The 22,510-nt window shown below is 42.6% G+C and overlaps 1 protein-coding gene across 2 annotated transcripts; it reads right to left on the reverse strand.

The window, feature by feature from the left end:
- Positions 1 to 318: 318 nt before the first annotated feature.
- On the reverse strand, positions 319 to 20,068 carry AKAP10 (A-kinase anchoring protein 10). Of its 2 annotated transcripts, none has more exons than XM_065647336.1 (15): positions 19,873 to 20,068; positions 16,070 to 16,117; positions 13,642 to 13,824; positions 12,774 to 13,328; positions 11,211 to 11,309; positions 10,693 to 10,777; positions 10,234 to 10,357; positions 9,205 to 9,341; positions 8,039 to 8,183; positions 7,151 to 7,324; positions 4,949 to 5,058; positions 4,028 to 4,110; positions 3,402 to 3,454; positions 2,681 to 2,776; positions 319 to 1,643 (listed from the first exon to the last, which is right to left on the reverse strand). In XM_065647336.1, the coding sequence occupies exons 1-15, from the start codon at positions 19,892 to 19,894 to the stop codon at positions 1,638 to 1,640; spliced, it is 1,920 nt and encodes a 639-aa protein (XP_065503408.1). In that variant the 5' UTR covers positions 19,895 to 20,068; the 3' UTR covers positions 319 to 1,637. The 2 variants fall into 2 exon arrangements, with proteins under 2 accessions (XP_065503408.1, XP_065503407.1); XM_065647335.1 differs by having other exon boundaries at positions 19,717 to 19,976.
- Positions 20,069 to 22,510: the final 2,442 nt, after the last annotated feature.

Below are 22,510 nucleotides of genomic sequence, written 5' to 3' on the forward strand. Positions count from 1 at the left end.
TATCCCAAATAGCTCATTCCACTAAGAAATTAACCCAAGGCCGCTGCCTGTCCAGTTGGTGTGTGCGAGAAGGGCTGGGGCTGCAATGAGACACAGTTTATTCACCGTATCAACACCAGCTCATTGGGCTGGACATCCATTAAAACATTAAGAAATATGTGCAAGAACAAACTGTTTAAGTTTTTTTTTTTTTCTTTTATAAACCCTCAGGACTCACATTTAAAAAAAAAAAAACAAATAAACTTGTAAAGTCAAATCACATCAAAACAGAAAACTGACACAAATTGTAATATTTATATATTTTAAATCAAAACACAATTAAATATAGTATGTTTTAAGTACATGAATACTCAGGCATGAGAGAAATAAGAGGTGGTACATAGTACCAAAAACCTATACACAGCCTTTTTTGCTTTTTTAATAGACAATACAGTGTCTCTATACAATCGAATATTGCAACAGAATAACATTTGCTAGTCAATCAAGATATTCTGAACATTGGAGATGATTTGAGTTCTTTGCAAAGTGATTTTTTTTTTTGCACAAGTTCGAGGAAAAAAAGCAATCGTAAAATAAAAAACCCAAAATCAAAGTGGTGTAGACTAAAAATGCAATAACATAACGGTGACACACTGAGTATTTTTAATACCCTGCAAAATCAATTCACTGGTAAAAAAACCCAAACCAAACCAAACCAGAGGTGCTGTGTAACATGGTGGCTTTTTTACTTGAACTAAAGGTTTTGCGAGTGTTGATAATGCCAAGGAAAAGGCCAGAGGTCATTAAAAATTATTTTTCTTTGTAAAACAAAGATCTGGAATTAAGATACTATGTTGGTTGGAGGACAACAAGCTATGGAGAATGGCAGCAATTACTGTTTTCCTTGCTCATAGGATGGAGAGGAAAGAAAATGGAGTGGTGTGGAGGGTACAGCTCCTCGGGAAGGTGGCAGGAGAGCAGGACACGCGTTCGCCTGCCTAAGAGCTCAACAGGAACAGTCACACTGTCCAGGCTTCGCTCCCCTTCATTCTACGCTGCCTTCAGAGTTAATGCAGTTATGAAGTCAAATACATTTATCTTACAGTTGAATACGTGTCTATTTCAAGTAAGGAAAAATAAACCTTAGAACTTTTTAGGTCATTCACTGCCAACGAATTCACCATTTCAGGTTTACTTCTCCAACGGCCAATTTGGGGACGCGCCCCGTAGCCTTTCCAATTACGTGTTCAAAAATTACAAGTAGTGGAACTAGAAACTACAGCAAAACCTTCCCTTCTTTGTTGTGGCTTGTGTCCCATTCCAGATATTTTGCTTAAAAGTCTTTTTTGAGACAGGTCAAGAATTTGTGAAGTTGATCACAGTTTCTCAGTGACATATTTTGTAAACTGCGTCTTCATCTCTTTAAAAATCATCATTATTGTGAATGCCACATACAACAGGAAAAAGTGTTTCTTCACGCTCTACAGTGGAGGTACAGGATTGCTTCTTTTTAATTCTTCCTTATAAACGAGGGAGCTTTCGGCAGTTGGAGTAACAGTGCTTTGTTTTTATTGGCTGTGTTAAAGAACCCACCAAACGGGAAAGTTCACTCATTCTCAAAGCGGAAAACCAGATTTCCTGTTCTGGTGTTTCTAAAATCATAGCTGGAAAACAAAGAACACGGTTAGAGTTCATTTTACCCTAAAACATACAAGGCAATCACTCAACAAAAAGATGTTTTGTGTTTAAAAATGCTGAAACAAGGTACCCTTGACTTTGGCAGAGGAAAAAAAAACACCTAATCCCACAACACACTCAACCTTTCAATGATTATAACCATCCTGGCTTAACTGAATCCAGAGCATCTGCTGCCACTTGTTATTTCTAAGTACTATGCTGAGAGACCTCTTCATCTAGCCAGCCTGGAATTATGTCATTTGCAGCCGAGCTATTAAGTGAAATCATTATACAGATCATTTAAATATAATGCCCCTATCAAAAATAAAAGTCACATAGTGAAACTATGGATCCATCTGTTCAGCTCTTATCACTGGGCTTTGGCACATGTTTACCTTCAATAATAATAAAAGCACAAGTTAATTTTAACACAGTCAGATGCCTGAAAGCCAGAAAGCACCAGATATTAACTTGGTAAACTGCTGTCATCATTGTCACAGAATTTAACTGTTGCACCAGAATATTTTTTTAAAATAAAAATTATTTAAAAAAAACCCCAGAGAACGTGTGGACTTGTACAACAAAGTAGCTGAACAACAATATCCAACACTAACCCATCAGCCTATGGACAGGGCTGCTGTGTCTAAGTTACTGCACCCAACAAGACAAGCTCCAGCTGCTGAGCTGTACTGACACTTTAGGTGATTACAGCAGCATTCGATAACATGAAACAGCAAGTGTGAACTCAAACAGGAATGACAGTATTGATCCTGCAACACGAATAACCCTTTTAACTAACACAGCAGTTTTTAAAGACTCAAAATGAAAAGACAATTTTACTGCTTGCACAAGAGAACCACTGTTAAGAAATTCCTACATCATACATAGGCTGAAACTTCCAACCCGTTTCTTCACATGACGCTGTGTCGTTTGAACATTTATCAGCGCGGGTTCCAGAGGCGAGAGCTCTGCTCATCCCACAGGCCGGCGTCACTCAGACACAGACAGTTCCACCCCCTCTTACCTTCGTGACCTTCTCCGAAGGCTGTTCACACTGCGCCTGCTGCATAACGTCGTTGACGATCATCTTTGCTATCCTCCACGCCATCTCTTCTTGAGCCTGCCGGAGAAAAGACATCCCCAAAGACAGATAGCTTCAAGTTCTTCAAGTAAAAATACTGTCCTCTCAGCACAATTCACACACTCTGCCTTGGAGACTCCGCTAACCTTCACAACTCAGCAACCTGGAGTAAACGTATCCTCCCTCGATGGAAATGCACCAGGTTTCCATGTACAGCGTTAACCTCAGCTATCGTGAGTATGTATGGCTTGATGCTATTTCCAAAGAGTTAGTGAAATTTTTAGATTTATCTGTTGGGCACTTTTCCAAGCCCCCCCAAGGGAAAAGAAATGCAGCCTGTAATCCACGTACAGCGGTCACTTCACAGTAAAAACCAAAGAGCAACAGCATCTCCACTCCTATTTGTAGATCTTATTAACATCATAGTAAGAAAAACCTTGACTGCAAGCACACAGTTCACCACCATATTAGTTAAACCAGCAAGCACTGGCAAAAATAAAACTAGTTTCACACATCGAATTATATTTAGCACACAGTCTGACAGTTCTTGTTGGAGCATCAAAAAGATCCTCAGAGAAACAGCCAGGATTAGGAACTTCAATATTCCACTTTCATAATCTACACTGCAAAGTAAGTCACAAGGACAACATAAAAGAGGACACACCTCATCTGTGTTTCCTTGAACCCATTTCTTCATTGCTTGTGAAAACATGGACCCTAGTTGAGATAAAAAAACAGCAAGCAAGGTATATGAGCAAACTGTGGCACAGCTCTACAAATGTTAATTGCTTCCATCCTTCTGACGGGTTTGCTGGCGATAGAGAAGACAGAAGAGTGACAGGAAGGACAAGGGATGGTGTGGAGCCACGGTTCACGGGACACCGAGCCCGAACTATTTCTCTTTACCAGAGCTGCAAAGCAGCATTGACAGCAGATCCCAAACGGGGTGGGAAGCGTGTGGAGAGCTGGAGGTCTTTTTCATCTCGAGACCAAATCTTTGAAGGTTTGATCATCAGCTCAGCTGTTAGTGGGTTTCATCCCTGCCAGGTTCCATCGACAGCTCCAACTCCCACAGGCTGCTCATACTCCCAGGAGTCCAGCTGGACCGGAAAAGCAGAATTTGGGTAGGAAACTGGGACAGAGATGGGTTTTGCCTCAGTACAGGACAATCCCCTAAGCATCTCTGGCTTAAAACACATCTGGAAAGAGTCAACAAGCTTGCTTATCTTGACTGCAGTAAGAGAGGTTCTGCAGATGTTTACAGAAATGGAGAGAAAGAGCAAAACAAACCTTTTGATTTTTTGACATCAGGCTCTGGTTCAGATTCTCTGATAAACTGTCCCAGGTCACTGACTCGTCCAAACGTCATCTTCCTGAAGAGAGGAGGAGGAAGAGAACCGCACCGGTTACCAAGAGAACTTGGGCACTGTGGAAAGTTACCAGTCAGGAAAACAAAAGAGGCCATCGCTATAAAGGCTCTAGTGTCCCAAGACCGGCATTTTACTAATTACCACCTTTTCCACTTAAAATTGATATATTCGGAAAAAATCTCCCGCTCTTGTCACGTATATGAATTAGGTATCTTAAAAATTCTTCTAGAAACTAGAAGTAGGAAAATGCTTCGATGACTCAGTCTATCATAAAAACACATCATTAGGGAGAAAAGAGTTTACAGGACCTACAAGGACAGGAGACTGGTACGCAATAGAAAAGCAAAGTAGCTATAGAAACAACAAATTTCTGTATGAGATCCACAGAGCAGAAGAGCTTTATAACAAAGAACAACTTAAGAAACTAAAGAAGAGCCTGCGATCTGCTAAAGAAATGAAGCATAAGCCCTTCTCTACCATGGGGGTAGGGAGCAATAAAAATTGCCCATTACATATCAAAGGCACCTGAGCTTATTCTTTTCTGTTCTAACCCCAAATAGGAACTACTTTGCTGTATTTTGGAGTCGAAGAGGAATAACTACTAGGAGAAAGAGAAAAAACAATTGGAAGTATTTTTCTGGCTGCCACCCTGGTCAGAGAAACATTCACTATGACACTGGTGTTAAACCACAATACTGAAATAAACTTTAAAATATTAAGACGTACTAAGATTGCAACATGTTGCATTTATGCCTACTCTCAGTGCAGGAGGACACAGCAAAAATGAAACAGAGGTGAAACACACAACTAGAAAGAGTGAGATACACTAAATGAACCTTACCCTGCATATGTTCGTTGATATAAAGATTCTGGATCCAGACTTGCAGCATCTACAATTATTGCTTCATCAAAATTTTTCAGGATTTTAACATTAGCCTTTTTGACATTGGACTACAAATAAAAATTTTAAGTATTAGTGCCCAATGCAGACAACTAATGGCTTATCAAAACTGCAATTTTAGTGCTTTTACACTTAGATAAACCTCCATAAAGTCTCTAAGCAAGCATAAAAGAATTAGAGAGCATTTACACAGCAGCGAAATCCTGACACAGTACGACACTGTTTTTAAACAGAGGATGGCAAAGTTAAACGAGCAGAGCCAACGACACAACGTACAGGTCAGCATGTGTGTGTGTGGGGATGTCTGTCTGAGCATTATCGACCGAACAGATCTGTGTGTGCATGCAAATTATTTGTGAGTACATGACACTGAACCACCTCAAAAGCTGCGGCAGCTTCACTCATCTCATGCACTCGGGGAGCAACTCCCAACCACACTGCGCTTCCCCCATACGCCAAGAACAAACATTTGTCTTTTGACCTGGAGTATTTATGTAAGATTATGGAAAAACGCAAGCAAACAGCAGAGAGAGCACAAACGCACAGCAACCTATTAGCACCTTAACGCAGAACCTGCTGCTCTGCGTCAGCACCGTTCTTTATGCAAAAATATGCAGAGACCCAGAGATTCTCCTGTTCAGATAAGCAGGAATGCACACCATAAATTGCAGCACTTCATTTCCTAAATTGTCCAAGCGAGCCTGTTACCAGCAGTTCCTCCTGCTCAGCCTCTCAAGCAGCAGTATATTCCAAGATGGTCAGAATGCAGATTTTATTCCCCACTTTGCAACTAGGGGGGAAATATTTCCTCCATGCAAATTAGGAGGTTTAAAAATATTATGAGTAGGTAGTACAGCTTCCAAGTTGCTTGAAACACAGCACATCAATAATGTTGGTCTAGATACTGGATTTAAAACCCACGGTAGCACTGCAGCATTGATAAAAGCAACTCAGCAGCAGCAGTTCTCACTCAGCTTTTCTGCTCTCAGCTGGGCTTGCGGTTTGCAAGCTGACCCGGTTACAGATAAGCTAGAATCTGCTTTTCCTTTCTCTTTTCACATGTGAATTAAGCAAAGTGAGAGCTTTTGGAACAGACAACGTGTGGTTAAAAACACATCTCTGACATTATTGGGAGGGTTTCTGTTCCTGAGGCTGGGCCCACGTGGGAACCCAGCTCTCGGAAAGCAGCACCAAAGGCAGCAAAAAGCAAAGCGCAGCCAGGGCACGGTGCAGAGCAAACACACAGCGGACACTTCTCAATGACTCTGGAGCGCGAACAAAGCCAAAGGAGCCCAGTCGCATTCTTGTTGCTACACAGTACAGCAAAGCAGCAGCCAAGGAGCTCTAATCATGCTTAACGGACAATCAGAATGCCTTACCCAGCAAGGGACTTCTTTTATGCTCAGCTTTACATCAAACTATACACATGCAAACAAAATTTAGGCATGACCCCCCAGCTCAGAGCATCTCAGTGGTAATACAGTAAAGTGTCAGAGAAGTTTTTGACAAGCTCAGGAGTCTGGCCATTTTCTGGCAGAGCAGCATGACAAGCTGGCTTGAGGAAAAAGTCTGCGGAGATAACCTGGCAAACGCTCCCGGTCAGATATTAACCGTCATTGCTCTGTGTGTGAGTAGGTAAATGCCTTAAACCCTAGAACTGAGTGGACTCTCTGGGACAGAAGATCTGACACTTTAATAGAACCGAGCACACAAAACTTGTATATTTATATTTAAGTTCTATAGTATATTCACAAGTGTCAATTTTTGCCTAAAGTTATAACTATGGTATTGATTAAAATAAAGTTATTTATAATAAAAAGCATTCTGAAATGTTATGGCACTATGAAATAGCCTTCAGTGAATATTAACAGCTTAATAAAAATGTAACTTTGATGTACAGAATTAAAAGCAGTACAAGACTTTGGCTGCGACAAATCTGACAGACACCCTTCTGCGCCAACACTGTTGGAACTCAGCAGCAAGTAAACCAAACATGTCCCGGGGACACAGGGATTCATGTTAAAGTGGAACGAGAAGCTTCAAATTACAAGATGCTTCCTTACAGCGCAGGAACTTGGATATTGATAGAAAAAAAGTGATCAGAGCATTTCCTCTAACAGAATCAAACCCCAAAACTCATACCTGGGAGGCAGAGCCATCCGGGCCCCCGACAGAGTCGCTGTCAGGAGAGCTACCAGGGCCGTGAATACTCAGGGCAATATTCCCTCCTGGAAATTCATCTCCTCGTACTGAATGGATGAGGTCGTTCAAGTATTTGTAGTAAAGGTTGCTGGACAAGAAACCAGGTAAAAAAACCTGAGAGACAGAAGAAGGAACCCTCTTTAATCACGGCTGCATAACTACTGTAGATTGTTTGCAGAACAGAGGGGACACACAAACGTCTCAGTCTCCGTATAGATGCTACGCTGGTAAAAGTGTCCACACACGGAATTATTCTGGATTAGCAACCACATTGCTTTAAATTTGAATCCTACTGCAAAACAACTATGTATTAACCAAAAATCTCCAGTAACTGGAACTGAAGTTCAGGGTATTTTTTACCTCTAGTAACCTCTACAGTTACTTCGCTATGCTGTTCAAAATCAGCAGCAGCTCCAGAATCAAACCATTAAGCTCCAGTACCCACGTACCCCAGAGTTACACTATTAGCCACACCACTGGTACCAGATTTGCAAACAACTGCTGCTAGGAGGAAGGAAAGTTTTCTAAAGATACATAATAAGCTGTTGATAGCTACTCACATGGGATGAAATTTTGTTACTTCCATTAAAATGCAATAATCATCCAAGACAAACATTTCACAGCAAATTAACAGAAGTCAGTGGGTGGTATCTTTTCAAATCAGGCTGGTGAAAATAGTCCAGCAAATTTGGCTAAAGCTCTTATCTAATATTATCCAGGTAAAGAGGAAGTCAGGGAGAGAACAGGACAAACCAGAGATGCTAAAGTGGACACTCGACACGCTGCAGAATCTTTACTGTTAAAGCCGTTCTGAAGAAGGTATCTCACCGTCTCCATGGTGGTCCACGCCTGCCGCAAGGGAGTTGTGAAACAGTTGGGGAGAGGACCCCCTTCCCTGCAGATGTTGGACTCGATCTCCAACCTCACCGAGTCGTCAAACCCCAGAGGATGTGTGGCTTGAAGGGAGAAATACCTACAGCGCCGGGCAGGGGAATGAGACAACACAAAAAGATTTGTGAAATTTTGCAGGTGGTTGGTATCCAGTTTTTCCACCAAAAAACATTAATTGTGCTGCAGCCACCAGATGGTGCTGGCTTCAAAATCATATGTACAACTGATTCTCACCAAGTACAGGCGAAAAACATCCCTGATTCACAGAAATATTTTTGATAAAGCCTTGGCCTTAAGATACAGATAAAAGAAACTGCGCAACATATGGCTACTGATGAGCAGAATCTGACACACACAGCTTTGTAGCAGGGAACACCCGAAACTCAGAAGCAGCATTTTCTCTACTAATGGCATCATTGAAAACTGAATTTGTGGATGAAGTGGGGGGATGACTGATCAGAGCGAATTGTTTTGCTTCCTCTCCAATTATTATTTCCTACTAGGGTAATAACAAGCTCACAGCCTAAGAACAAAGTTTTTTCTGGAAGCAGTTTTGATGGCCATCTTCCAGTTGCATTATTGTGATGGTCAAGTACAAAATAAAGGAAAAAAGTTACAGTACTGAAAGGAAAGTCTGACATCAAAAGGGATCTAGTCACTTCCTTAAAAAAAGGAAAGTCTTTTAAATATTACCAAGTAGTATTTGGTTTTACTATGTGTGATAACAGCTCCTGCAGCCTATTTTAAATTGATAACAGTATCTGCACCTTAAGGTTTTTCTATAGTGATGCAACTGCTATTGGGTTTAGATCCTTTACATTTTTAAAGGGCAATCGATTGGCTCAAGCAATTGAGTCCTGAAAATTCTGAACTGCGTTTAAGAATGGAGTCCTTATAAGGATTTTCTCCAAGTGTATAAAAACATTTAAAAGTTCTTTTGTGCATACACATCGAAAGCCAACTTAATAAAATGCATTTCAGCATAACACTGCACGACTGCACAGTGTGGTTTGCAAATGAAAAGTTCCTTTTGCACAGTGCAACACAGAAGTACAAGCACAAAACTGGAGCTTCAGAAACAAGTAATTGTTGAATTCCCTCACTTGTCATATAAAATCATGGCATCATTCTGTGCTTCTTGCCCATCATACTGGCCTTTTTTGGCAGCAAGTTGAGACTGGAAGTTATCTGCTGCCAACCAGAACTGCAATACGTTAACTGCATCTTCCTTCTCCATGTACTAGAAGGGAAATTTGAAAAAAAGAAGAAAAAAAAAAAAAAGGACAAATTAAGAAAGTTTAGCAAGAAACTTTTAATAAGAACAGACAAACCTGCTCCTTCCCATTTAAAACAAGAAACATAGCCCATATATCAATGATGCAAAATTGCCACCGGGGCATATAAATATTCTGAATTTTCAGGTGAAGTGTCACAGGCAGATTTAGTTTGTTTGTTTGGGTTTTTTTTTTTAAAAAAAAAAAAAAGGAACTTGTGACATTTCTTTTCTGTACTGATTTTCACATTAAGTTTCCAAACAACTATTTGTATGATACTAAAGACAGAGGAAAGACAATTGTCATGCTATGTTTAGCTTACACTGAACTCAGCATATTGTCTCAGCTTCCCAGCTTGCTGTTTCAAACTACACCGGCTTGTCAGACTGTCAGGACAAGTATTTTACTACTCACAGATGATTCCCTAAAGGCCCAGGACCCCACAATTGCAAAATCATGCATTTAACCTACTGCATTCCAATCTGGTGCCCTCTCCATTGTAAAGCAAGTGAATTATTTGTTATCTGTAAGAACGCTTAAGGCTTTCAAAGTCACTGCTTCATTTGGCAAGATTAAAGGTGACTATGTGAAAGCCTCTACAAGCAGAGGGACACTCAGAAACACTCTAACTGGAGAAGGTCTGCACAAATACTCATTCTACAACACGCTGTACAGGTTTGAACATTTGAAATACTTCTACACACAGACAGGAAAAGTTTAATGCATTTTCTCCCAGAAAAAGACACACCTAATCTTTTTGGTTATACCTGAGGTATCTATTAGAGCCATGAGGGAATTAAGAGTTTTCTCCATTTGATAGAAAGGAATTATTGAAACAAAATGAAGCCTAACACTCACCTCGGAGAAATAGAACAAGGCTGATTCACAGAAAAGTATGTCAGCCAAATAAACAGTCCCACTAGTCAGCACCTCAATCTGATATTTACAGAAATGATGACTTCGCAAAAATTCACTAAAGTGCCTGCACACAGACAGAATAACCATTAGTTACTAAGGGTCAACAGCATTCAAGGCACCTTATGAACCAATTCTTGCCCCAGAACTCTTATACTTTTAGTCAGATATAGGAAAAACAAGCAAGAAACAGCACAGGTTTACAAATGACACAAGGAAGATATAAAGAATGCACTAATAGCACGCACGTGCAACTCCAGCAAGCGATCACAAGAATCGATTTGGAGGAAAACTTCTCAAAAAAAGTGATGATATGGTTTTGCCTCCACACACGTTTTTGACAGAACCACCTTTTGCAAAAGGATAGTAGACAGAAGACGACAAACCATTCAATCAACTTACTCTTGTTCCATGGCATTAAACACTATTGACTGGGCTGTAACAAAACAGTTCGGATCCACTTGTCCATCTTCCCCGCAAATCTTTGCTGCAAAGAAAGACCAAGTTAATCTTAACATGTGTTTGACTGATCAAGCTGGAAGACATGAGCAATGACTAGTTAATGAAAAACTCCAGTTCAAAGCAACTAGAACCAGCTGGTTCTGACTGTGCAAAAAGAGCTTTTAAAGTACTGCAGATAGCTGAATGATGATATTGCAGCTAAAATATTGGATTGAGATTCAAATCTGGGTTCCCTCCACAACTGCGAGGAATTCTTTCACTAATTTAAGCAAAGTCTCTGAAAGTTATTCTGGGGATATTGCACAGCACTACTGAAAGGTCAGATCCACCGATGCTTGTAATGGGATCTATCTTTTTACAACCGACTTTAAAATTCTTAAAAAAATAAAAAGAAATGAGTGTGCGTGGTAATAAAGGTACATTTTGATGGGAAAGGAGGAAGCAGTATGCATTCTTACCAACTATGTCATTTCTCATTGCTTCTGTAATAGGTATTGGTTTAGCAGCATCTGGAGAAATATATTTGGTAAAAGTACTAACTGCATCCCGTTCTATACCTACAAGGAAGAAATACAGAATAAAACTTTAAATTCCTTGGCATATGTCCAAAATGAGGACTTAATAACAAAGGCCCACTCTTCAGAAAAGTGAGTATCTAATTATCAGCGACAAGTTTCCATCCTGTGAGGTTTTCAGTCCACTCCTTGATACTTTTCTACTGACAAGCTGTAGTACCCGTGTTATCTCCAGCCAGGTCACAACAAGCCCAGCACGGAGGGACTGGGGAGATGGACCAAAGCAACGCAGCTCTGAATTCCACCAGGCAAGACGAGCACCCTCTTCCTCAGCTGCACACCCGAGTCCCAGAAGTAATGCCTTTCTGGCAAGAACTGCAGTGAAATTCCCAATTTCTCACTCTCACCACAGAGAACAGAAAGCGCTGGCATTATAAAGGAATTAAAAGGAAAAAATCTGAAAATGGGAAGCCTCAGAACAAGATGTACACTTTACATGTCATCTTTCAAGAGAGCTGGGACATCACTTTGGAAGAGAAGGAAAAAAAATGTACTCCAGACTTTCCAGATTTCCCAAAAACAACCTCATCCTTCCAAATTCTTTTCACATGTCAGAAAGCAGCTGTGCTTTTCATGACTACAGTAACATTGTGTTTAAGATACTTTGGGGCTGAGGTTATGTACTGTGGAGCTACATGATCAGTAACTATCTGAGAAAGACAAACTGCAAGAGAAAGGGATGCAACATAAGGAAATGGTTGGGCAAACAAAAGGAACCAATATGAAGAACAGAGCGCTTCCTTTTTGTCTAGAGACTTGCACAAATGAGGGAGGACTGAGTAGATGCAAAGTAGAGAAACAGGTTACTGCACAAGTAGCTTTCTACCAAAAGCAAATATTTTAATTTCATCCTTACTTCCTGTAGCCTCTGAAGAGGGGGACTCCAAATGAGAACAAATCAGTTATAAGGGGAGGAACTCTATCAAATAAATCCAAGAACAAAACCAGTATGTTCCATACAAAAATCTCTACAAGTCTGTTGTAACGATTACTTATGTCATTTTACAAGGTACAGGATATTTACCTTCTGTGGAAAGTTAATTATCAATTCTCAGTCTCATCATCCAAATTCTCTGCAATTCCTTTAAGCTGAGGCTGGGATGGGTGAGGGAAGAAGGGGACATTGCAATGTTCATCTTCATTTCTTAATATTACACATGTAGGAACAGAAGTAACCTAAGCTTATTAGAGTACATAATGATTTTGAAGTCTCTTCAGCAGCACGTTTATTTTTTAACCACCAGACAGTCAAATAATAGATAGCTCAAACTGACCATTAGCTTATGCAGCAAGTTAACATTACCGATATACAAAATTATTTTCCTCCTTGCAACATCTTATCATACTAAGAAGCAGCGAGGAGCGCAGCAGCTCATGGTAGAAAGCAGCAGCAGGTCTGTTCCTCATTCCCCCAATTTTTAAAGAAAGGGAACCCACGGCACTTACTTTTCATTAGTTTTCCTGACAAGTCTTTTAGTGCAGAGGAAGGGCTGTTTCTGTTTGATACTGTAAGCTTGGAAGAGTCTTGCTGATCAGCTGGAACAGAATAGGTCCCCGTCTCTGATTTTCTTAGACAAAGAAGACTGGAGTTGTCGCTCTCCTGACCAGAGAGCACGTGGTTCTGGCTGCTGCCAGTTCTGTCGTTCTTGTCTGAAGCCACCAGCTTGGTCCTGAGCAGACGGACTGTGCTGGAATCTTCCAGTCTCTCCTCGAGCAATCCAGTTGGAGAAGACAACATGATTTCTTGCTGCTTCGAGGGTGACACTGGCTCCGCCAATGAACTCTGCTTAACTGTGTTCAGGCTGTGTGCTCTTATACGGGACCATGTTGTGGAGTGGAAGCTTTCAGCCTCTAGCCAAAACTTAACCAAATGTTCCATTCTGCGCAGTTCCATAAACTGGATAAAATAAGGGAGCGCTACATTGTCCTGCAGAACTTGTTCAAGGGTCTTTGAAAGGCTTGATTTGGTCTCTTGAGCCTGATAATTCAGACACGATCTGCCTACAGAAAAATACAAAGGGAATAATTCCATATTGTACTACAGATACTGGTATTGGATACAAAAATGCCCTGCAACGCAACTGATGAAGAGACGATTCCAACTTAATGGTGGTACACAAGGTAAACAAACCTCTTAACAAATGAATGTGCTGTCCCCGTTCAAAACCTTTCTCAGGTAGCACAGATGCTACTGGAACAGTCACATTTTTTAATTACTATATGTACTTGCCTAAGAACCAAAGGATGGCGAGCGCACCAGTAATACAGAATAAAAAGGAACGTTGACAGCGTTATGGAACTGCTGAAGCCTTACCTAAGTCTCCAAAATGAGCAGCTTCCATGTGACTTGGCTGCTTCTTCAGGGCAGCTGTACGACTGCTGGAAAAGGAGTCCATGTTGGCAGAGATGGCGTTAATGGCCACGTGGCTTGGTCCTGCGGCCTCCAGCAAGGCGTGATTCCTGGTGCTTCTCTGAGGGGAATGTACTGGTCCTGCCACTGGAACCAAGACAGGAACCATTAAACGACAAGGATCCCCAGACCTCTTCCAAGCAGTATCCGAGGCTAAGCACCTCAAGATACGCCACAGAGTTTTCCAGAGTCAATCTTATCAAAAACCTCATTGCATTATTGTGTCTCATCGTTGAGCAAGGGTCTGATAAAAGACCACAGAAATAAACAAGTTTTATTACAGCAAGAATAAACTCGCTCCCAATAGATCAGTGGTACCCACCACCTATATTTTCCTTATTCAGTAGCTAAAAGACAGCAAGTCTAAGTTTACATGTGAAATATTATCCCCCAGTCTTCCCGCTTCCTTGATAACTGCTATTGTAACAGCTTAATACTTGGTTTAGTTGCAGTGTTCTTGCAAATCCATTTCCATACCTTTTTGAAGGTTAAAACGTGTCACAAAAGCCTGCACGAGGAAGTTGAGTTTTAACAAGAATGTTTTTCAAAATACATTATTTGCCTCTATCTGGTTTTAAGAGAAAGGAAATCTCTCTGATGAAACTCAGATTATCAGCCTCAACCTCCTATAGTTGCTTTAGAACACAGCTAGTATTTGAGCCCAAAGAGAACACAGAACAACTTCCTCACACAACACTCTGCCAGTGAAAAAAGCACCAAGTAATTGTTAATTGATGACAAAGGTGAAAAACCCAAAACGCACTCATAGCAGTTTCAAAAGCCCTCCGAAACTGCACTTGATTGGGATGTCAGGCAAGGACATTGTACACCTCTGACACTTAAAAATACAGCGAGTGGGATGACTCGCCATCTCGGCACACCGCTTCCTAACGTGCTTCATCAAGGTGCCAAGCAACTCGGGTTTGGTGACTTTCATGCTGCACAGCTTTATTTTTATTCAAAATTTTATGACACATGATGACAGAAGTCGACAATTTCACACTTGCACGTCATGGTAACAGATACCTTAGGAGCAACGGTACAAGAGAATTAAGATGTTTAAGCTATTGCAAAGTGTTTCTCCAGTTGCAGTGCTGGGTACCAAGACACCACTCGCTGCCTCCTACAAATCCTTTGGTATTTTATAACGGAGAAAACACATTTTTCCCAGGCCAAAGGGTGGCAGCCAGTTGTTGGCTGAGGACAGTAACTGGGGAAAAGCTGCTGGAGGCTTCTCGTGTAGAACCAGAGCCACGCTCCTCATACATGTTTAGGCTTTCGTGAATGAGATTCAAATTTAATTTTATATTATGAACATCTGAGGCAAAATTAATCTAAGTATCAAGCACCAGTTCCAAAACCTCCAGACAGCACCACATTGCTGACCTAACAGCCCACGGAGTAGCTGCTTGCCAAACTGGAAAGACACTCTGTGTTTGCAGCAGCTCACAAGGTGTAATACAATAAATTTTCAAATTTATTTTTATTTACAGGGTCACCATACTGGAGCCTTTTACTGCTAAACTTTCAGTTAGTTACTGGAGATTGTAGTTGCACTGAAAGCGCAGGGTGTGCTATTAAAAGGTCTCTTTCCCGTATTTGACTTGAAAGACAGACTGACAAGGTAAAAAAAGCCTTTAATTTTCTCGATACCCAGATAACACATTAACAAGTACGGAAACAGGATTTTGCCTGAAGATATAAAAGTAACAGGTCAGATTCACACAAATTACCTCAAGTCCTTTTAGTATCACAATAAAAACTGACAGGGTAAATAATGTTGTTTTCCCACGGTTTATAAACTTCCTTCCCATCAATATTTCTTTCTCCCACAGCAGACTGAGCAGCGAGGTTTCTGTATCCTCCAGAGCAGCACCGGAACAGCTGCTCGTCCTGACCAAGATTCAGATCTTCAGTCTCACCAGCCACATCAACGTTAAATCAGACACTTGCAGCCTCTTTTGCAAACTAGACACAATAAAGCTGCATTTTCCAAAATGCAAAGGATGCTACATGTCAGCAAGAAACTTTAGAAGTGATTTGTTATAGATAAATAACCACTATTTGAAAGGTGACTGAATTGCACGATCACTGTGAATTAAAGCTCATGTCTGACCTAATTTAATAACCTTCTGTACTTCCAGATTCAGCAAGATGACCAGGAAAGATTAGTTACTATAAATACTCAGAAACAGAATTAAGTTTGGGGTTTATTTTGGTATTAATGCATAGGTCACATCTGTGCTCAGTCATAAAGAAATTATTCCACTGGTTAAAAAAAAATTGCAAATTAGATATCTCACTTTATAGACAAAATAAATATTGATCTTACTTTTAATTGCTTTCACGTCTGTGGTCTTTTCTTGTTCTTTGCCTTTCACTGTAAAACACACAGGAAAATGTTAATGCTATTTTGGGTGACTAATGGCATTTACCAGAGAACGGACACGAAATTCCCAACTTCAGCAAGTATGAAAGGCAAATCAACTATCATTTTGTTAAAACTAATCTATTGTATTTAAATCTGCACATCTAGTCACTGACAGAGACTTTCAAAGCTTTTATGTTGGTTTACTTTCAAAAGCAAAACCTTAGCATCTGTGAATTAAGTCTAATGAAATACAGCGTGTTCAAATTAGCATTAAGAAAGATGCCTGTTGCCTATACGATGAAAGCAAGGCCATGTTCAAGGTTACTTTAATAAACAGCATTAACTGGAAAGGATGGGATAGATGTGTTTTAAGTGTAGGACACCGACAGATGCTCTCTGTGAACTAGAAATTGCACATCTAAACCCAACATCGCCCTCGTGTTAGAGGAAGAGCAGTAAAATACACCCAGGCAGAGAGACGGATGTGGAACCTGCCCCACAAAGCCAGAGCCAGCCCACGACACGATGGGTACCACAGAAACAGCCTGGAAACAAACTGCAAATAGTTAATTCGCTCACAAATAATCCTGCTTAACTACCGACCTGCCCATGGTGAGCAACTCCCGGGAAGATAACAGTTAGAAGTTGTAATGGAAAAGCTTTTTTTTTTTTTTTTTTTAAATAGGAAGCTCTTGAAGGAAGTGATTGAGGAAATGTGTTTAAAACAAAAGTGAAGAAACTGGAGGAAGACATAAACAGGACAGCATGAGAAACAAATGAAGCGGTGATATTGAAGAACACCATCTACCAGTGAAACCTTCTCCAGCCGCTCCAGGCTGGGATTATTCCTACAAATAGGTCACCCCAGAACACCAATTGTGAGTCCTTCCAAACCCAACCGCCACATAACCCAGACAATCAAACATTTACATCACAAAGCACCAGCAGATTAAAAAAGAAAAGAAAAAAAAAAAAATCCCTTCCTATTCTGACCGAAGTTTTTTCTTAATATTTTAAAGGCAAACTTCAGTCTCCGGTTACATAACTGAGCTGCCGGGTGGCGGCTGCAGCTCTGTCCGCGCTGCAGGTCTGCGAACCGGCAACGCGGCATTTCGGATTCACACCACCGGCCAGCACATTCCTCCTCCGATACACAGGGTTCAGCCTCCGTTACAAGAGCTGGATTCTGCTAAAACTGAACTCGTGCAGCCAGATGCAGCTGTGGACAGCGAGAATAACCAGCTTTTACATAACCAGGACGTGCTGATATGCAGGCAAAAAAATCTGCACATCTGAAGCAACGCTGAGGTACGATGGGGACAAAGAAACCTCTATACAGTATTATGAACTCTTTCTCTTTCCAAAATTGTTCCAGTAGATGATTCAAACCAATCCCTATCGACAATGATTCTCAAGTTTCAGAGTCCTCCATATGCCTATTTTCAGTTTAAATACATCTGTTCCTTCCTACCAACTACTCGGTTGTTCCTCCCTGTCTAATCACCTACTTACTACTTGTAGTACAAACTCCTGGCGCACGTTTCCAACCTCTTCACGCACAGGCTGCTTTTGTCCCCATCGGCTTCAAGCAGAACAAAACTAACAAGTAACAGCAGAGGACAAAACAAAACTCCTGTGTGCGACCAGACCGAATTTCAGAGAGCGAAGTTGCACCAGAGGAATTTCCTCTCACTTCCCCCCAAAAAGCGGATGTCACTTGGTGTCTGCGTGAAGCCAGAGAGATGGTTGCGGTACCTGATGACCGAGGGCTACAAATTTGTGAGAATTTCCAGCAGCAAACTCCATTCACAAAGCAGTGACGCATCAAACCGCCGCAAGCCGGCCACCTGAGATCTAAGAATTTTAATTCATGTCTTGAAATACAGAAGAATGAACAAATCTAAACTGGTCACACATGTATGTGCACAAAAACCAATGTGTAACTTCAGAGGTCAGCCATGCAGAACTGTGCACGTTATTTCCAAGTTATCCCCACCGAACGAGCGTGTAGTCAGGCTGTTTTCACCGATAACACTTTCATAATCTGCCCTCAGGCACCCAGCTGCTGGTTCAACTGTTATAATTTTTCGACCTATCATCCATCCTCCATTTTCTAGACCTTTATTTTAAGGTCCATGCTAAAAAACCATTTCATGACTGTTTTTTTATTTTTGTATATGTCATGTTTTTATGATCCTTGCTGATTTCATTTAAAAGGCCGTTTTAACTTTTATCTGATGCTATATTCTCTTGAACAACAAAGGCTGAACCCAAGAACACATATTGTTTTGGACTGCATGCGTCTAGTCTGCAGAGTTTTATCACAAGCCTTAATTTGTTGCTTTTCTCCCAGCTGCAGTTTAAGATCTTCTCTAAAAGGCAGTATCTGAAATTGAGATTATACAAAGCAACATTATTTTATGTACAACCGAGATGAAAGCTTACTTCTGTCCTTAACAGTGCCTCTCTCGGGCATTTAGTTCTGACTGTGCTGCTTTGACCAAAGATCCTTTAATCACAGCAACACAGATACTCAATTAGATGTTTCATAACTTTCTCCCTGCGAAAGTTTTCACCAAAGCTTACATTGTTCCTGCGATTACGCATCACGGTGGAACATCAGCTCCACAATCTTCTCCAGCAATGAAGCAGCAGATGCTATTTTTGAGCAGTTTATATGCAATACAAAAGTTTCATTTTGCAGCTCAACGTTAGTACGTAAAACACCCCAAAAAGGATTATAGCACTTGCAAAACCTTCAGTGGACTTCACAAATCTTCAGAACTACTGACATGAACAGAAGTTTAACCTCATTTCTTCCAAGACTACTGCACTAAACTCCACAAAGAATTAAATTTTTGATGCTGCTACTTTGGCTGAGCAAGCTCACAACAGGACGTGTCGGTCAAGAGCAAAAACACCGTCTCAGATAATACTTTCTTTCCTCCTAACTTTCAGCCTTGCCTCCCAAGATGCACATTCTGGGCTTCGGTAACTGAGAAACGCTTCAGGAGGGCGTTGGATGAGCGGCTGCTGGAGGAGCAATGGTCGCATCGCCTGAGCTACGGCATTACAGATAACAGCACTGCTTCCCCAAGAGGCCCTTCCTAAAAGGTGCCACTTTCAACAAAAACCACTCAAACCACATATTGTGCAGATCAAGAGGGCACCACAGCGCATCTCACAGCCCGCAGCTCGGGTGCCTTCAAAACATTTCACTCACAAACATTTAAACTACATCCATTTCTGCTATAGAGTGCTATAAATATTTCAGCGGTCCTAAATTTAAAACCTGAGCTTGTGCTCCAGAGCATCAAACATGTTAGAAAATACATGGTCAATGATTTCTTTGGCTTTCGGGAAGAACTCGGCGCGATGCGGTGCGGTCCCTCTTTCAATTAGGTTTTCCAGCTGCTGCTGCAACATAGTTAAGCCTATTATGTTTTCATGAAAAAATATATACCGTCACTGTGGAAAAAAAATATTCTGCAAACAATCCAAGAGGCTCAAGAATTGCACGAGACGTTTTACACCGCTCCATTTTATACCCCCCCCCGCCCCTCCCCGCCCCCGAGGCAGGAAAAGGGCCCCGGGATGCCGGGACTGACCGTCGTTCGCAGCGAGCCCGCTCCTCAGGGGCCGAGCGTCCTCCCGGGGCCCGCTCGCCATCCCCGTTGGGGCCGGGCCGGGGCCCAGCAGCCGTGCGGGGGACGGGGCCGGCGGGCGCCCCTCAGCCCCGGGCCTCCCGCCCGCCGCCCCCCTACCTTTCCGCCTGAAGAAGGACATGGTGCCGGGGAGGGGGCGCAGGCGGCCGCTGGGGGCGGGAAGGGGGGGAAGAAGGGGAGGGAGAGGGCAAGGGCAGCGAGCCGGGCTCCCTATGAATGAGACTCCTTCCTCCGCCCGCCGCCTCCTCTCCCTCCACCTCTTCCTCCCGCGGAGGCGCCAGCGGCCGCCATGTTGTCAACAACCGCCCCGCTCCCTCTTCCGGGCAGCCGGCGGCCCGCCGAGCATGACGGGATGCGGACGCGGCCCCTTGCCTTACTCAACATGGCCGCCCCGGCGTCGGGCAAGCGGGCCAATCCGCGACCCGGGGCGGCCATCTTGGATAAGGGCACGAAGCTCACGGGGGTCCATGGCAGGGGGGAGGGGGAGGCCGGCCATCTTTGATGAGGGCAAAAGGGTTTTAACAAAGTGTTTTGGGCACTTTCCGGCAGTTTGGGCATGTCCCGTGGGCGAAGGGTGACAGCCTGCCCCGAAGGCAGGAGGGAGCAGCATGGCAGGGCTGGCGAGAGCTGAAGTGCTGTGTGAAGTGGCCTGGAGACCTCTGAGATGTGGACCCAAAATGTCCCCTTCAGCCACAGGGGCCGGGACAGGGGACATGTGACAGCCCAACAGACCCCACATCTGTCTGAGCCCTGGTATGAGGTGTGGGGGCTTTCCGGTCCCAACAGCAGCCGCAGGCTGCGGGTCTGTGTCTGAGCAAGGCTTGGGCCCCTAAAGCCAAAGGCCACCCCTGTGTGTGAGGTGGCTCCGGTCAGTACGTTCCTGTGGTACCAAAACAATGTGGCCGGGCTTCCCGCAGCTCCATCATTCCACGGCAAACTACCCCGTTGTTGGCGCGGTGTCACCAGAAAAGCCTCCCGAGCAGCGTGGTGTGGGTCAGGACCTGGGCACACCGCACGGTGTCAGATAAACCAGTTCCGTTGGCATCCGAATCCTGCCGCAAAAATCCTCTTAATTATCCTTCTCTCAGCCACAAAGGATGTTTGTAGTTATAACACATTGCTTACGTTGATCTCTTAAGAGCAGTATATGATATGAATGCTTTACAACTATAAAGACTATTATTATAAACCCTGGTTCACTTGTGAGGAAACTGAGGCACGGCACCGGAGAGCAGCTCTCCCCAAATCGCACGCTACGCCTGATCCGCTCAGCAAACCGCACAACCTCACGCCTTTGAAATTGCCACAACACTTCTGGGCTTGATCCCGAGCAGCTTGTCCCGTGTTCCCCGTGAGCAAGACACCACGAGGGTCCCGGATCAGCCCCCGTGGGTCGTGCAGGGACCGCAGGGACCGGCCGCGGTTTGTCCTTTTCCATCCCTGTGTCGTGAGGGATCGATGCGGTGTCACCCCCATGATGTGACTGTCCTGCCCTCGGTGCTTGAGCCATGAGAAAATTATGTCGTTAATAATCATTACGTAGATTTCTGCAACATCTTTCATCCGTGTTCCAAAGCTCTTTACGAACACTCAGTAATTAAAGCTCATAAATTATAAATTGCATAAAAGGTTTGCGGGGATCTCTCAGGCTGGAGCCATCTCTTGGGCAGGATGGTGCAGCTGATCGACGCACCAACTGCATTTTCCCTTTTGATATTATTTTTCTTAGCTGATGCTCTATGGTACATTTTTGTACACGTGCCCAGAGGCTGGTTTGAGGATAATGAACTATTATATATGGGTTTTGCATAATGAACTGAATTATTTAATTGGCACATCACCTAAGAGGCTGGTAATAGATCAAATATTCAAAAGGCGAGAAAATTTGAAAGAATGGGATGACTCAGGGATCACTAAATTAACATCTTCTGTCAAAAAAGTTTGCACCCAGTCCTCTACAAACATGCATGATATAAGAACTGGCAGTAGAAAGAGAGCCCTAATAGAACCGGCCTTGTTCTCCAGTACGCTGCACACAGATTGCTCTATATTTCCATGTAACTGTGTGTAGTTAAAGGCTCTGGGTTTGCAGATCCAGCCCTAGGTTTTAATTTATACGTTGGAGTTGAAGAAGGACACGATGTATTAAGGAGTCCTGGTCTGCCAGGCTGCCCACGTTGCAGCTGGTGGTAAAATTCCCACAAAATCTGCATTCTGGACACTCTGACCTTACACACGATCCTGAGACTGCACTGCAGCATGATTTTGGGGTGAGTAAATTGTAGGTATCCCCATCACACTCGATGAGGAAGAGCTTCTATGTTGCAATTAATTTTCAAGCAGCACCTCCTTTGCCCAAAACCTTATCCAACCTGTCAAAGTCTTTGGGATAATTCAATTATCTCTGCATCAGATTCTAGATAATTGATGAAACCTCAAGCTACAAGCATGTTTGGCATGAATTATATTTCCTGGATGGAAATTTTCTCCCTGTTTTGGGAACACGCAGAAGGGCTGAAGCTGCAATCCAGTTAGTCACTCAGCCTTGGACCCTGGAGGTCTGAACTGGAAGCACAAATACCATCAGGTTGTGGAGTTTTTAACAGAACGTGACAGTTTAATTAACTGAGCAATCAGCTGAAATATGACTTCGGGACATAGGTTGGCCAACATCAGAGAAGCTGGGGAACACCTCCCTAAATTAACATATGTGAAGAAAATAAAAATGCCTCACTGC

The sequence above is a fragment of the Caloenas nicobarica genome, chromosome 17 (assembly GCF_036013445.1).
Source record: "Caloenas nicobarica isolate bCalNic1 chromosome 17, bCalNic1.hap1, whole genome shotgun sequence".
Classification (NCBI taxonomy): Eukaryota; Metazoa; Chordata; class Aves; order Columbiformes; family Columbidae; genus Caloenas; species Caloenas nicobarica.